This window comes from Phyllopteryx taeniolatus, chromosome 1 (assembly GCF_024500385.1).
Source record: "Phyllopteryx taeniolatus isolate TA_2022b chromosome 1, UOR_Ptae_1.2, whole genome shotgun sequence".
In the NCBI taxonomy this organism is placed as follows: Eukaryota; Metazoa; Chordata; class Actinopteri; order Syngnathiformes; family Syngnathidae; genus Phyllopteryx; species Phyllopteryx taeniolatus.
The window spans coordinates 49,921,887-49,938,272 of NC_084502.1; the positions used below are offsets into that span (position 1 = coordinate 49,921,887).

Sequence of the window (16,386 nt, forward strand, 5' to 3'; positions counted from 1 at the left end):
CACACACACGACAGTTCGAGCCGGCTCTTTTTAGTGAGCCGATCCAAAAGAGTCAGTTCTCTAAAAAGACACAGAATTCACTAGTTCAAGCACACTGTGTGAATGGAATGAATATGTTCTTTTGTGATACAGTACATAATTGTAAAAATTGATTACTCGGAAAGGTATTTGTATCTAAATGCTTTTACTACTGTACAATCACACTGTCATAAAATGGACTTTGTTTTGTAATATAAGTATACATCAGATCAAATATTTTGTTAATATTATCAGCCAGAGCTGCAAGGAATGCAAAGTTATCAATGCCCTTTGACTATCGTTCCTGCCATACTGTGTTGCGTGTTTTTTTCACATTAAGGACAAAAGCCCCGTTTTGGTTTTAGTCCCTCATTAAAAAAAACAAAAACAAAAAAAAAAGACCAGTCAATCAGCAAGTTTTTCCTCATGTTTTTGAGATTGTAGGGTGAAAGCTGCAGATAGCTACTCGTGTTGACTGAATGGGTGGCAACATAGGGGAAATGAAATGCCAGTATTTTGAAGGTAATAGCCTGTCAGCAACATATTGAGTAAAAAAAAAAAAAAAAAAGAACGATGAACTCGTTAATTTTTGGAATGGTGAATTTGGTTAAAAATTTTGAATTATGAACTGAACTAATTAATTTTTGGAACGGTGAATTTGGTTAAACATTTTGAATTATGAACTGAACTAGTTCATTTTTGGAACGGTGAACTGAACTTTTTCTTTTAACTATTTCGTGTGGAAAAAGAACTTTCCCCACACTGACATTATTTGCATACAGGCTGCTTAAATGTTTTGCTCAGTGTAGTCCCTGTGTGACATATGCCCAGTATACTAGAATCTGATCTGTAAGTGGGCACATTTTAAGTCATATACTCGGTGAAAAACGTGGCAAATGTGGTCAGAGAGGAATAACGGGTAAAATGGTTTATGTACCCAAACAGAAGAGGGTTTCAGAGGACACTCGAGTACTAAAATATTTGATAGCTGCAGTCCTACATTCAATTCCCCCATTCTTCTTCTTCTTCTTTTCCTTTCGGCTTGTCCCGTTAGGGGTCGCCACAGCGCGTCATCCTTTTCCATGAGAGCCTATCTCCTGCATCCTCCTCTCGAACACCAACTGCCAACATGTCTTCCCTCACGACATCCATCAACCTTCTCTTTGGTCTTCCTCTAGCTCTCTTGCCTGGCAGCTCCATCCTCATCATCCTTCTACCAATATACTCACTCTCTCTCCTCTGGACGTGTCCAAACCATTGAAGTCTGCTCTCTCTAACTTTGTCTCCAAAACATCGAACCTTGGCTGTCCCTCTGATGAGCTCATTTCTAATTTTATCCAACCTGGTCACTCCGAGAGCGAACCTCAACATCTTCATTTCCGCCACCTCCAGCTCTGCTTCCTGTTTTCTCTTCAGTGCCACTGTTTCTAATCCATACATCATGGCTGGCCTCACCACTGTTTTATAAACTTTGCCCTTCATCCTAGCAGAGACTCTTCTGTCACATAACACACCTGACACCTTCCTCCACCCGTTCCAACCTGCTTGGACCCGTTTCTTCACTTCCTGACCACACTCACCATTGCTCTGGACGGTTGACCCCAAGTATTTAAAGTCCTCTACCCTTGCCATCTCTTCTCCCTGTAGCCTCATTTTTCCCCCACCACCCCTCTCATTCATGCACATATATTCTGTTTTACTTCGGCTAATCTTCATTCCTCTTCTTTCCAGTGCATGCCTCCATCTTTCTAACTGTTCCTCCAGCTGCTCCCTGCTTTCACTGCAGATCACAATGTCATCTGCAAACATCATGGTCCACGGGGATTCCAGTCTAACCTAATCTGTCAGCCTATCCATCACCACTGCAAAAAGGAAGGGGCTCAGGGCTGACCCCTGATGCAGTCCCACGTCCACCTTAAATTCTTCTGTCACACCGACAGCACACCTCACCGCTGTTCTGCTGCCCTCGTACATGTCCTGTATTATTCTAACATACTTCTCTGCCACTCCAGACTTTCGCATGCAGTACCACAGTTCCTCTCTGGGTACTCTGTCATAGGCTTTCTCTAGATCGACAAAGACACAATGTAGCTCCTTCTGACCTTCTCTGTACTTTTCCATCAACATCCTCAAGGCAAATAATGCATCTGTGGTACTCTTTCTAGGCATGAAACCATACTGTTGCTCGCAAATACTCACTTCTGTCCTGAGTCTAGCCTCCACTACTCTTTCCCATAACTTCATTGTGTGGCTCATCAACTTTATTCCTCTATAGTTGCCACAGCTCTGCACATCACCTTTGTTCTTAAAAATGGGCACCAGCACACTTTTCCTCCATTCCTCAGGCATCTTCTCACGCACTAGAATTCTATTGAACAAGCTGGTCAAAAACTCCACAGCCACCTCTCCTAGATGCTTCCATACCTCCACAGGAATGTCATCAGGACCAACTGCCTTTCCATTTTTCATTCTCTTTAATGCCTTTCTAACTTCCCCCTTACTAATCATTGCCACTTCCTGGTCCACCACACTTGCCTCTTCTACTCTCCCTTCTCTATCATTTTCCTCATTCATCAACTCCTCGAAGTATTCTTTCCATCTACCTAGCACACTGCGGGCACCAGTCAACATATTTCCATCTCTATCCTTAATCACCCTAACCTGCTGCACATCCTTCCCATCTCTATCCCTCTGTCTGGCCAGCCTGTATAGATCCTTTTCTCCTTCTTTAGTGTCCAACCTGCCATACATGTCATCATATGCCTCTTGTTTTGCCTTTGCCACCTCTACCTTTGCCCTGTGTCGCATCTCAATGTATTCCTTTCGCCTCTCCTCGGTCCTCTCAGTGTCCCACTTCTTCTTAGCTAACCGTTTTCCTTGTATGATTTCCTGTACTGTGAGGTTCCACCACCAAGTCTCCTTCTCTCCTTTCCTGCCAGAAGATACACCAAGTACTCCCCTGCCTGCTTCTTTGATCACCTTGGCTGCAGTGGTCCAGTCTTCTGGAAGCTCTTCCCGTCCACCGAGAGCCTGTATCACCTCTTCCCGAAAAGCTGCACAACACTCGTCCTGTCTCAGCTTCCACCACATGGTTCTCTTCTCTGCCTTTGTCTTCCTAATTTTCCTCCCCACCACCAGATTCATCTTACACACCACCATCCTATGCTGTCTAGCCACACTCTCCCCTACCACTACCTTACAGTTGGTAACCTCCTTCAGATTACATCGTCTGCACAAGATGTAATCCACCTGTGTGCTTCTACCTCCGCTCTTGTAGGTCACCCTATGTTCGTGCCTCTTCTGGAAAAAAGTATTCACTACAGCCATTTGCATCCTTGTTGCAAAGTCTACCACCATCTGTCCCTCCAAGTTCCTTTCCTGGATACCGTACTTACCCATCACTTCTTCATCACCCTTATTACCTTCACCAACATGTCCATTACAATCTGCACCAATTACGACTCTCTCTCTGTCTGGGATGCTCAGAACTACATCATCTAGCTCCTTCCAGAATTTCTCTTTCACCTCTAGGTCACATCCTACCTGTGGGGCATAGCCACTAATCACATTACACATAACACCCTCAATTTCAAATTTCAGCCTCATCACTCGATCTGATACTCTTTTCACCTCCAAGACATTCTTAGCCAACTCTTCTTTTAAAATAACCCCGACTCCATTTCTCTTCCCATCTACACCATGGTAAAATAATTTAAACCCTGCCCCTAAACTTCTAGCCTTACTGCCTTTCCACCTGGTCTCCTGGACACACAATATATCAACCTTTCTCCTAATCATCATGTCAACCAACTCCCGAGATTTTCCTGTCATAGTCCCAACATTCAAAGTCCCCACATTCAGTTCTAGGCTCTGTGTTTTCCTCTTCTCTTTCTGCCGAAGAACCCGCTTTCCACCTCTTCTTCTTCTTCTTCTTTGACTTCGACTTCGACCCACAGTAGCTGAATTTCCAACAGCGCCCTGCAGGTTGACGGCGCCGGTGGCGGACGTTGTTAACCCGGGCCACGACCGATCCGGTATGGAATTCTTTGGATGAACGCTCATATTTGTTTGGCAAGGTTTTAAGCCGGATGCCCTTCCTGACGCAACCCTCTGCATTTATCCGGGCTTGGGACCGGCCTACAGTTTGCACTGACTTGTGCCCCCCATAGGGCTGCATTATTCAATTCCCCCATTACATTGTCATATTTTTATTGTTTAATAAAACCCCTGCTTCAGGTCCCTGGGTGATAAACCTGCATGAAATTGCTCCTCAAATGAAGAAATTATGAGCAAAACTACTCATCAATGAAAAACATTTCTTTTGAGCCTTGGACCACTACTGTTTATGTAGCTGAATTTGTTTTGTGATGGTGCTTTAATTGAAATGTAGCTGTAATCTATGCCTCCAGCTATGTTTGGGATACTCTTGTTTAATTTTGGCTTGTTGGTGATGTCTGTATGGGAACTTGATGTAAACTGGGGCCAGCGGAATAATTGCATCCAACACTGGCAGCATGATATACGGAAGCCTCTCCTCAGTGCACATGACACATGAAAGCCCGCATGGAGCTTGCTAAAAAACACCTGAAGGACTCCAAGATTGTGAGAAATAAGATTCTCTGGTCTGATGAGACCAAGATAGAACTTTTTGTCCTTGATTCTAAGCGGTATGTGTGGAGAAAACCAGGCACTGCTCATCACCTGTCCAATATAGTCCCAACAGTGAAGCATGGTGGTGGCAGCATCATGCTGTGGGGGTGTTTTCCAGCTGCAGGGACAGGATGACTGGTTGCAAGGAAAGGAAGGAAAGATGAATGCGGCCAAGTGCAGGCATATCCTGGATGAAAAGCTTCTCCAGAGTGCTCAGGACCTCAGATTGGGCCGAAGGTTCACCTTCCAACAAGACAATGACCCTAAGCACACAGCGGCTTCAAAACAACTCTGTGACTGTCCTTGAATGGCCCAGCCAGAGCCCTGACTTAAACCCAATTGAGCACCTCTCAAGAGACCTGAAAATGGCTGTCCACCAACTTCACAATTTAAACTGACAGAATTGGAGAGGATCTGGAGGAATTGCAGAGGATCCCCAAATACAGGTGTGAAAAACTTGCATCATTCCCAAAAAGACTCATGGCTGTATTAGCTCAAAAGGGTGTTTCTACTAAATGCTTATGGCTGTGTGATATTTAAATTTTTCTTTTTTTTAATAAATCAGCAAAAATTTCGAAAATGTTTTTTTTCCTGTGAATATGCGGTGCTGTGTATACTAATGAGGGAAAAAAATTAACTTAAATGATTTTAGCAAATGGCTGCAATATAACAAAGTGAAAAATTTAAGGGGCTCTGAATACTTTACGTACCCACTGTACGTTTAATTTGTTTAAAGTACACAAGAGCAGCTAAATATTAAAAGGACAGTGTAATAAAAGATGTTTTGATTGGCAATTTAGATATGCAGTGTTGCCAGAATTTAGAGGACAACACTGACATTTACGTCACATTACATAGTTCAACTTGAAGTCCCTGTAAAGTGAAAATAAATTTCTTGTAAATTTGACGCTCCACAGAGAAGTGTTGTTAATAATCCTGCCAAATTGATTATGATTAAATGATTTAAAAAAAAAAAAAAAAACAACAACTTTCAAATATATAAAAGGAGGCTTCAAAATCATGGAAAATCAGACCATTCTCTCCCCTCTGGAAGGCTGTGGGCATGTCCGCTGAATACCCTGAAACTGTGCCCCGTTACTGTGAGCTGTCAATCACATACCACTAAGTCTAAAATCTTTATTATTCCTATACATTCCTTCAACTTTGAGCCATGAAATTATATCCGTTTAAAGCCTCCGGGGTGGCTGTAATATATCCCACTGGGTCGTCGGGGGGCCACGAGGAGAGCCACAGGTACAACGGAGCTGAGGTCGCAGATGGGCCACGGGCTGGTCTTCCGAGCGTCGATCATTCAGAAGCTACAAAATTGCCTTGGTGAATAGACGATTTGTCGCCATAATTTATCACAATCACTCACAGGCAGTTCACAATCAGGCACGGTGGACGACTGGTTAGAGCGTCTGCCTCACAGTTCTGAGGAACGGGGTTCAACCCCCGGCCCCGCCTGTGTAGAGTTCACATGTTCTCCCCGTGCCTGCGTGGGTTTTCTCCGGGCACTCCGGTTTCCTCCCACATCCCAAAAACATGCATGGTAGGTTAATTGACAACTCTAAATTGCCCGTAGGTGTGAATGTGAGTGTGACTGGTTGTTTGTTTGTATGTGCCTTGCGATTGGCTGGCAACCAGTTCAGGGTGTACCCCGCCTCCTGCCCCATGATAGCTGGGATAGGCTCCAGCATGCCCGCGACCCTAGTGAGGAGAAGCGGCTCAGAAAATGGATGGATGGAGTTCACAATCAGAACCGGTACACTCTTGCCGGTGTCGGCTCCATCCAATACTCAACAGCCTTGCACATGAGCTAGCCTGCAAGCTAACGAGTTATGGAGCTAAACAGCTTGCTCCACCGTGACAGCGTCGCTTCGCTCAGAGTTGTTGTCTGTGTTAGTCCCCAATGAACACAACCTTAAGCTGTGGCCCAATGGTTAAGATCATCGCCTGCCACCACGGGGACCTAAGTTCAAGACCCCGACCGGACCATCCAACAACATCCCCCAGACTCACGGCTGTAGTGAGTGTCCTTGAGCAAGACACCAAGACACCGAACTCAAACGTCAAGGGATATTTGATTGACAAGTGAAGGGCTCGTCGTCAGCGGACCAACCACACAGTCTTGCAGCTCGAGGCGGGCCTTATTTTTCCTGATTCCAGAGGCATTAAAAAAAAAACATTTTTATTGTGATAGTTTTGGGGAAAATATATCATCTTAAAAAAAGTGTTATTGTCACAAGGCTAGTATCTACCTATTCATATCTGTGGCTGCCACTTATGAATTAACACGATGAATGATATCATCGTGCTGAACTTGTTAAAAAACTAAACAAATGGCTAAACAATCAGAATGGCTCAAAAGAAAATAGAAAGTGCTAAAGATAGTGTTAGGAAGCACTTGTCATAGATGAAAGGAAAGATCTGTTCTGTGCTTCTCGTGTTGTGCAGCCGTCATTGACTGTTTCGGCACTGTGTCTTTGTTGTTGTTTTTTCTGTTTTATTAGACTGACCAAAAGATAAGGTGCTCGCTGATGATAGGGTGAGGCAGGCAATCCAAAAATGATCGAAAGAAATGTGACAGCAAATTGGCCAACAAAACAATTAATCTTTTAAATGACAATGTGACTTAAACTTTCAGATTTTTTTTCTGAACAGAAAACACAAGTTTCCCTGGATCGGGTTGTTGTGCCAGAATCAACCTATGAATTAGAAAAGAAAGACGAAAAAAAAAACCTGAATCACAATTTCCCTGTGTTATTATGGAAGAAGACTCTTCAATGAAGGAGCTGTTTTAAACCGTTATCATGTTTATTTAGTTGTATTTCATTTAATAGTGCGTTTTCACTTATATCAATATCACACTATATTTACAGTACTTTTTACCACACAGTGATAAAAAAAAGTATTAAAAAAGTATACTTCATTTTGGGGCTGGAACAAATTTATTGCATTTCCATTCATTTCAATGGGAAACATTACCTTGGTTTAAGAACATTTCAGGTTACAAACGGGGTCATGGAACGAATTAAGTTCGTAACCCAAGGTTCAACTGTATTTGCAGATGCTCCTTCCAGAATGTGCAAAATAAACTCAGCAGCAATGTTGTCCATTTGGCCACATGCAATCCTGGGTGTGCCCAGCTAGTAGATCAGCTTCCGTATCCGTTTGTGTTAGCAATCAAGTTTGTGCCTCTTTTTGCACAAAAACTGAAATATCACACAGCCATAAGTATTCAGACTCTTTGCTCAGTATTTAGTAGAAGCACCCCTTTGAGCTAATACAGCCATGAGTCTTTTTGGGAATGATGCAACAAGTTTTTCACACCTGGATTTGTGGATCCTCTGCAATTCCTCCAGATCCTCTCCAATTCTGTCAGTTTAAATTGTGAAGTTGGTGGACAGCCATTTTCAGGTCTCTCCAGAGATGCTCAATTGGGTTTAAGTCAGGGTTCTGGCTGCGCCATTCAAGAACAGTCACGGAGTTGTTCTGAGGCCACTCCTTCATTATTTTAGCTGTGTGCTTAGGGTCATTGTCTTGTTGGAAGTTGAACCTTCGGCCCAGTCTGAGGTCCTGAGCACTCTGGACAAAGTTTTCGAACACGATATCCATGTACTTGGCCACATTCATCTTTCCTACGATTGCAACCAGTTGTCCTGTCCCTACAGCTGAAAAAACACCCCCACACCATGATGCTGCCACCACCATGCTTCACTGTTGGGACTGTATTGGACAGGTGATGAGCAGTGCCTGGTTTTCTACACACATACCGCTTAGAATTAAGGCTAAAAAGTTCTACCTTGGTCTCATCAGCCCAGAGAATCTTATTTCTCACCATCTTGGAGTCCTTCAGGTGTTTTTTTTAGCAAACTCCATGCGGGCTTTCATGTGTCTTAGACTAAAAAAAAGTATTAAAAAAGTATACTTCATTTTGGGGCTGGAACAAATTTATTGCATTTCCATTCATTTCAATGGGAAACATTACCTTGGTTTAAGAACATTTCAGGTTACAAACGGGGTCATGGAACGAATTAAGTTTGTAACCCAAGGTTCAACTGTATTTGCAGATGCTCCTTCCAGAATGTGCAAAATAAACTCAGCAGCAATGTTGTCCATTTGGCCACATGCAATCCTGGGTGTGCCCAGCTAGTAGATCAGCTTCCGTATCCGTTTGTGTTAGCAATCAAGTTTGCGCCTCTTTTTGCACAAAAACTGAAATATCACACAGCCATAAGTATTCAGACTCTTTGCTCAGTATTTAGTAGAAGCACCCCTTTGAGCTAATACAGCCATGAGTCTTTTTGGGAATGATGCAACAAGTTTTTCACACCTGGATTTGTGGATCCTCTGCAATTCCTCCAGATCCTCTCCAATTCTGTCAGTTTAAATTGTGAAGTTGGTGGACAGCCATTTTCAGGTCTCTCCAGAGATGCTCAATTGGGTTTAAGTCAGGGTTCTGGCTGTGCCATTCAAGAACAGTCACGGAGTTGTTCTGAGGCCACTCCTTCATTATTTTAGCTGTGTGCTTAGGGTCATTGTCTTGTTGGAAGTTGAACCTTCGGCCCAGTCTGAGGTCCTGAGCACTCTGGACAAAGTTTTCGAACACGATATCCATGTACTTGGCCACATTCATCTTTCCTACGATTGCAACCAGTTGTCCTGTCCCTACAGCTGAAAAAACACCCCCACACCATGATGCTGCCACCACCATGCTTCACTGTTGGGACTGTATTGGACAGGTGATGAGCAGTGCCTGGTTTTCTACACACATACCGCTTAGAATTAAGGCTAAAAAGTTCTACCTTGGTCTCATCAGCCCAGAGAATCTTATTTCTCACCATCTTGGAGTCCTTCAGGTGTTTTTTTTAGCAAACTCCATGCGGGCTTTCATGTGTCTTAGACTAAAAAAAAGTATTAAAAAAGTATACTTCATTTTGGGGCTGGAACAAATTTATTGCATTTCCATTCATTTCAATGGGAAACATTACCTTGGTTTAAGAACATTTCAGGTTACAAACGGGGTCATGGAACGAATTAAGTTCGTAACCCAAGGTTCAACTGTATTTGCAGATGCTCCTTCCAGAATGTGCAAAATAAACTCAGCAGCAATGTTGTCCATTTGGCCACATGCAATCCTGGGTGTGCCCAGCTAGTAGATCAGCTTCCGTATCCGTTTGTGTTAGCAATCAAGTTTGCGCCTCTTTTTGCACAAAAACTGAAATATCACACAGCCATAAGTATTCAGACTCTTTGCTCAGTATTTAGTAGAAGCACCCCTTTGAGCTAATACAGCCATGAGTCTTTTTGGGAATGATGCAACAAGTTTTTCACACCTGGATTTGTGGATCCTCTGCAATTCCTCCAGATCCTCTCCAATTCTGTCAGTTTAAATTGTGAAGTTGGTGGACAGCCATTTTCAGGTCTCTCCAGAGATGCTCAATTGGGTTTAAGTCAGGGTTCTGGCTGCGCCATTCAAGAACAGTCACGGAGTTGTTCTGAGGCCACTCCTTCATTATTTTAGCTGTGTGCTTAGGGTCATTGTCTTGTTGGAAGTTGAACCTTCGGCCCAGTCTGAGGTCCTGAGCACTCTGGACAAAGTTTTCGAACACGATATCCATGTACTTGGCCACATTCATCTTTCCTACGATTGCAACCAGTTGTCCTGTCCCTACAGCTGAAAAAACACCCCCACACCATGATGCTGCCACCACCATGCTTCACTGTTGGGACTGTATTGGACAGGTGATGAGCAGTGCCTGGTTTTCTACACACATACCACTTAGAATTAAGGCTAAAAAGTTCTACCTTGGTCTCATCAGCCCAGAGAATCTTATTTCTCACCATCTTGGAGTCCTTCAGGTGTTTTTTTTAGCAAACTCCATGCGGGCTTTCATGTGTCTTAGACTAAAAAAAAGTATTTAAAAAGTATACTTCATTTTGGGGCTGGAACAAATTTATTGCATTTCCATTCATTTCAATGGGAAACATTACTTTGGTTTAAGAACATTTCAGGTTACAAACAGGGTCATGGAACCAATTAAGTTCGTAACCCAAGGTTCAACTGTATTTGCAGATGCTCCTTCCAGAATGTGCAAAATAAACTCAGCAGCAATGTTGTCCATTTGGCCACATGCAATCCTGGGTGTGCCCAGCTAGTAGATCAGCTTCCGTATCCGTTTGTGTTAGCAATCAAGTTTGCGCCTGTTTTTGCACATGCAAACTTTTTTCTCCCACCCCTTCCTCGATATGTCTTTGTATTCACACACACACTGATAGTTACTGCAGACACTCCTAAGTATGATTATGTGTCAATCTCTTAGGAAGTCCTCCCAGGTCGACTGTTTACGTTCTGGCAGTGGTTTGAGGGAGTGATGGACCTGACAAAAAAACACCTGAGGACATACTGGAGTGATGGGTAGAAAAACTTGTCTTCTTTTTGCAGTAAATATTATCAACCTGCAGTTAGTAATAACAAAATGTTGCTCTGCTTTTCTCCCCAAGGCTCATATTTGGTTTCATTGGCAAGCAGCATCTACATCTGATTCTTAAAGAGAGGCCCAATGGAACATTCTTGCTGCGCTTTAGCGACTCTGAGATTGGAGGCATCACCATCGCTTATGTGGCTGCAGCGGAGAGTGAGTACAGGCTGTGATGCTGTTTCACAAACTCAGGCTTTACAATGATGATAACTAGTGATGCACTCAAATGAAAATGACCAAAACTCTTGACCAAAACCGAAAACTAGGAACCCAAGGCCGAAAACCTAAAGCTGAAACACTGAAGGAAATTATCAATCAATCAGTCAAACTTCATTTGCAAGCGCCTTTCATGCAAAAAATGAAACACAAAGCACTTTACATTAATTAAAATGAAAAAATAAATCAAACCCGCCAATTTATCATAAAACTATGACAATTATTATTAAAATTGTATATATGGCTAAGACTGCAGCGCTGCTAACCTATAAATTCACTTCCAGAACAGTTTTGAAATTATTTCAAGAACATTACCACAGGACAGTTATAGAAGTATATTATGTAGTCGAACAAGTAAACAACATTTACACAAAAGACACCAATTAATAATTTGATAAGATATGAAATCAATTACTCTTAAAGCAAACATTTTATTTTTATCCTCAAGCAACACCTCTCAGATGAAAAGAGTGTCTAGTGGATATAATAAAACCAAATAGCAGGCATGTCCAGCCTGGGGTCACATCCGGCCCACCACATAATTTGATGTGGACAGCGAAAGTATGTATATATGAACTGTATATACACACACACACACCCACAGCCCGATTATGAGTAAAAAAAAAAAAAAAAATCATTTTTTTGGGGGTGTGGGCGATTACTTGGTTAGTCGACAAAATATCTATAGCATAATCAATTCTAATAAGAGCACTAATATTACAGTGCTGTTACAAAGTATTGGCCCCCTCTCAAATTCTTATACTTTTGCATAGTTTCTCCACTTTAATGTTTAAGATCATCAAACAAATTTCAGACAAATACCAGGCCCCGTGTGAAAAAGTAATTACCCCCCCCCCTCCTTGTTTAATCATAAATTAATTGTGGCTAATGACAATTTTTGGTTAATTTTCACTGATCACACCCAAACCTAATTACCTCCAGACCTGTTCATTTAAAAAATCACTCTTATTCACTGCCATTGACGCCTGTTGAATTCAAATATTCATGTTAACATGGAGGACTTGGAGTGAATGTTAAACAAAATCTGTCCCAACAAAATCGAAGTCAGTCAAAAGATCTAAAAAAGCTGCAACAAAATGACACGATTTAAAGAAATTCCAGAAGAGTCGACAAATAAAGTAATTGGCATCTATAAGTCTGGAAAGGCTTACAAAAGCCATTTTTAAAGCTTTAGGATTCCAGTGAACCATTCTCCTCACATTGAGAAAACAGGGAACAGTGGTGAACCTTCCCTGGAATGGCCGGACTATACAAAGATTACCCCAATAGAACAGCGATGACTCATCCCGGAGGCCAAAAAGGAACTCAGGACAACTTTTAAAGAACTGTAGGCATCCCTTGCCTCAGTTAAGGTCAGTGTTCATGACACAACAATAAGAGACTGGCCAAAAATGGCCATGGCCGAGTTTCAAGGCGAAAACCACTACTGACCAAAAAGAACATAAAGGCTCATCTTACCTTTGCAAAAAAATATCTGAGTGATTCCCAAGACTTTTGGGAGAATATTATATGGAATGCCGAGATGAAAGTTTAGGTTTTTGGAAGCTGTGTGTCTAGTTACATCTGGCGTGTAAATGTAGCACAGCATTTCAAAAAAAGAACATCATACCAACGGTCAAACAGGGTGGTGGTAGTGTGATGATCTTGGGCTACGTTGCCCCTTCAGGCCTTGGACACCTTGCTGTGATTGATGGAACCATGAATTCTGCTCTTTAACAGAAAATCCTGAAGGACAACATTCAGCCATCAGTTTGTGACCTCAAGCTGAAGCACACTTGGGTTCTGCGGTAGGATAGCAATACAAAACACACCAGCAAGTCAACTTCTGAATGGCTTAAAACAGCAAAATTAAGGTTTTGGAGGGGCCTACTCAAAGTCCAGACTTGAATCTGATTGAAATGCAGTGGCATAACCTTAAAAGGCCGTTCATGCTCAAAAACTCTCAATTTTTGCTGAATTCAAACAATGTTGAATTCTCAATTCTGAAGAATGTGCCAACATATCTCCACAGAGATGTGAAAGACTCATTGCCAGTTATAGAAAATGCTTGATTTCAGTTGTTGCTGCAGAAGATGGCCCAACCAGTTATTAGGTTTAGGCGGGCATTACTTTTTCACACAAGGCCAGATAACTTTGAAAAGTTTTGGAACGGACATGCCCTCACCGATAGCACCGTGACCCCCAACCCTGGACTGAGCTGCTTCACTGTCTCCGCTCCCCAGCCGTGACAGGCAACCACAAGGATGCCTGGTTTATCTCACACGGACGATAAATGAATTAACAGCCAGTCCGAAGGAGCTCATCAAAGCGGAGACGAGGAATCCTAACTCCTCACCCGGACCTTAAGTTAATTAGCAGTCACCTCAGAAAGCTGCGTTCCCAGTCATCAGGAGACCCCTTGGGTGTGCAGGGCTCAAGATACCGACCCAAAAAAGTAAGCCCAACTTCTCACCACGAGGTGGCGAGGACACATCGGACCCTTCCCTGTCAGCGCGCCCCGAGCTACCCTTTTGGGTGCCTTTGCAAGCACCGTTGGGAAGGAAGCAGGCAGCGCACGCCCGCTCCGCATCTTGCGAAGAGCGACACCCTGGCTGCGGCCGCCCTGCCCTGGAACACTTCTTGTTTTTTCCCTGTTTCCTTCCTCCTTTTTCCACCAAATCCACCTGTTCCCCGTGTGGACCAGACCGGCCAAACATTCAGATCGACCAGCCTGCCTAAATTGTGTTCCACACGGGTAAGTACAACTTGGGGTCTACTAAAGTATAGATTAGTGCATATTTGGGTTTAAATGAACGAGAACAGGAACCCCCAACTATATGCATTGTCACTACACGCTCACTCAGCCCTCACATCACAAGTCAGTCTGTCAATGTTTGTCTGTCCTTTGTGTGTTTTTTCCTGCATTGTTCTGCCTGCGTCACTTCTGGCTTATTCTTTTCTCCTAAATTAACTATGTTTTTTTCCAAACCAATATACGCTACAGTTTTATTTTTTCCTTAATAAATGAAATCACCATTTATCACCAAGTTCACTTGTCTTATATTTACATTTGCTTCATGATCTATACGAATTCATTTCCGGTTCAGTTGGCGTCCTGTGTGGCTGTATATTATTTTATTTCCAGACCCTTATTAATTTGCCTGCTATTTTGCTCTTCAAAGTTGGCTAATCTCCGCTATAACGCGGTTCCAGCCAGTCTTAAGGTATGTGACGTGTACTGTATCACCCAATCACTTATTTTGGTGTTTTGCAACTACATGTCACGATAGCTTAGTAATTAGCATGCCATCTTTTTCCTTTTTTCCTGTCTTCTTCTTCTTCTTTATTACTCCTCGTCCTCCCTTCGTGATATTGATACTTGTCAGAAGTGTAGCTTATTCGCTGCCATGGAGGTGAAGATTAGTGACTTATGCTGTGATGACATTGGATGTAACGCGAAGGTTAGCCTCCACAGCTTAGCATCATATTTAGCTGCGTTAGCTGTCGTTCATATGTAGCTGGAGCGGCTAAAATAGCATGCAACAAGCATTCCCCCTTTAGTGACCTGCTGCATTGATACCGGACATGCAGTGAACGTTTGCCTCTGTGTTTCGGCATCGTATTTAGCCACACTAGCTGTAGCTCGTAGGTATCTGAGGTGACCCACTAAATGGCGTGCAACAAGCATTCCCCCTTAGAACCCCAACAGAGGAAAGCAGCGAGGTTGGGCGACTTACAATGTGAATGTTTTGTTTTTTTTATAGCATGGGTGTCAAAAAAATGTTTTGTCACGGGCCACATTGTTGTTACGATTTCCCACAGAGGGCCGTTATGAGTGTTAAACCATATATATGTTTAATAGCCTCATCATATTCTTACATATACACAACAAATTGAGGGATAAATAGTTTTGAAATCAGAAGACAAGGAAAATACTTTGTTCAACTATTGTGCAAGTTACTGTAAAAAGGGGTTTGGTAACAGAAAAATGCAATATCTCAACATTATTATTACATATGACAATTTGGAATTTGGCGGCACGGTGGAGACTGGTTAGCACATCTGCCTCACATTTCTGAGGACCGGGGTTCAAATCCCGGCCCCGCCTGTGTGGAGTTTGCATATTCTCCCCGTGCCTGCTTGGGTTTTCTCCGGGTACTCTGGGTTCCTCCCACGTCCCAAAAACATGCAGGGTAGGTTAATTGAAGACTCTAAATTGCCCATAGGTGTAAATGTGGGTGCAAATGGTTGTTTGTTTATATGTGCCCTGCAATTGGCTGGCGACCAGTCCAGGGTGAAAGTATTCAGAGCCCCTTAAAATTTTCACTCTTTGTTATATTGCAGCCATTTGCTAAAATCATAAAGGGAAATTTTTCTCTCATTAATGTACACACAGCACCCCATATTGACAGAAAAAAACAGAATTGTTGAAATTTTTACAGATTTATGAAAAATGAAAAACTGAAATATCACACAGCCATAAGTATTCAGACTCTGCTCAGTATTTAGTAGAAGCACCCCTTTGAGCTAATACAGCCATGAGTCTTTTTGGGAATGATGCAACAAGTTTTTCACACCTGGATTTGTGGATCCTCTGCAATTCCTCCAGATCCTCTCCAATTCTGTCAGTTTAAATTGTGAAGTTGGTGGACAGCCATTTTCAGGTCTCTCCAGAGATGCTCAATTGGGTTTAAGTCAGGGTTCTGGCTGCGCCATTCAAGAACAGTCACGGAGTTGTTCTGAGGCCACTCCTTCATTATTTTAGCTGTGTGCTTAGGGTCATTGTCTTGTTGGAAGTTGAACCTTCGGCCCAGTCTGAGGTCCTGAGCACTCTGGACAAGGTTTTCGAACACGATATCCATGTACTTTGCCGCATTCATCTTTCCTACGATTGCAACCAGTTGTCCTGTCCCTACAGCTGAAAAAACACCCCCACACCATGATGCTGCCACCACCATGCTTCACTGTTGGGACTGTATTGGACAGGTGATGAGCAGTGCCTGGTTTTCTACACACA

General features: G+C 42.8%; 2 protein-coding genes across 4 annotated transcripts in view; both read left to right on the top strand.

The window, feature by feature from the left end:
* fignl2 (fidgetin like 2) overlaps window positions 1-16,386 on the top strand; it is a 543,953-nt gene that overhangs the window by 293,424 nt on the left and 234,143 nt on the right. The window lies entirely within an intron of this gene.
* Window positions 1-16,386, top strand: part of stat6 (signal transducer and activator of transcription 6, interleukin-4 induced) — a 124,335-nt gene that overhangs the window by 77,700 nt on the left and 30,249 nt on the right. For all 3 annotated transcript variants that reach the window (XM_061747494.1, XM_061747486.1, XM_061747478.1), the window contains exons 14-15: window positions 10,995-11,089; window positions 11,176-11,309. In XM_061747494.1, coding sequence (XP_061603478.1) covers window positions 10,995-11,089; window positions 11,176-11,309 — 229 coding nt within the window. The remainder of the gene's footprint in view (window positions 1-10,994; window positions 11,090-11,175; window positions 11,310-16,386) is intronic.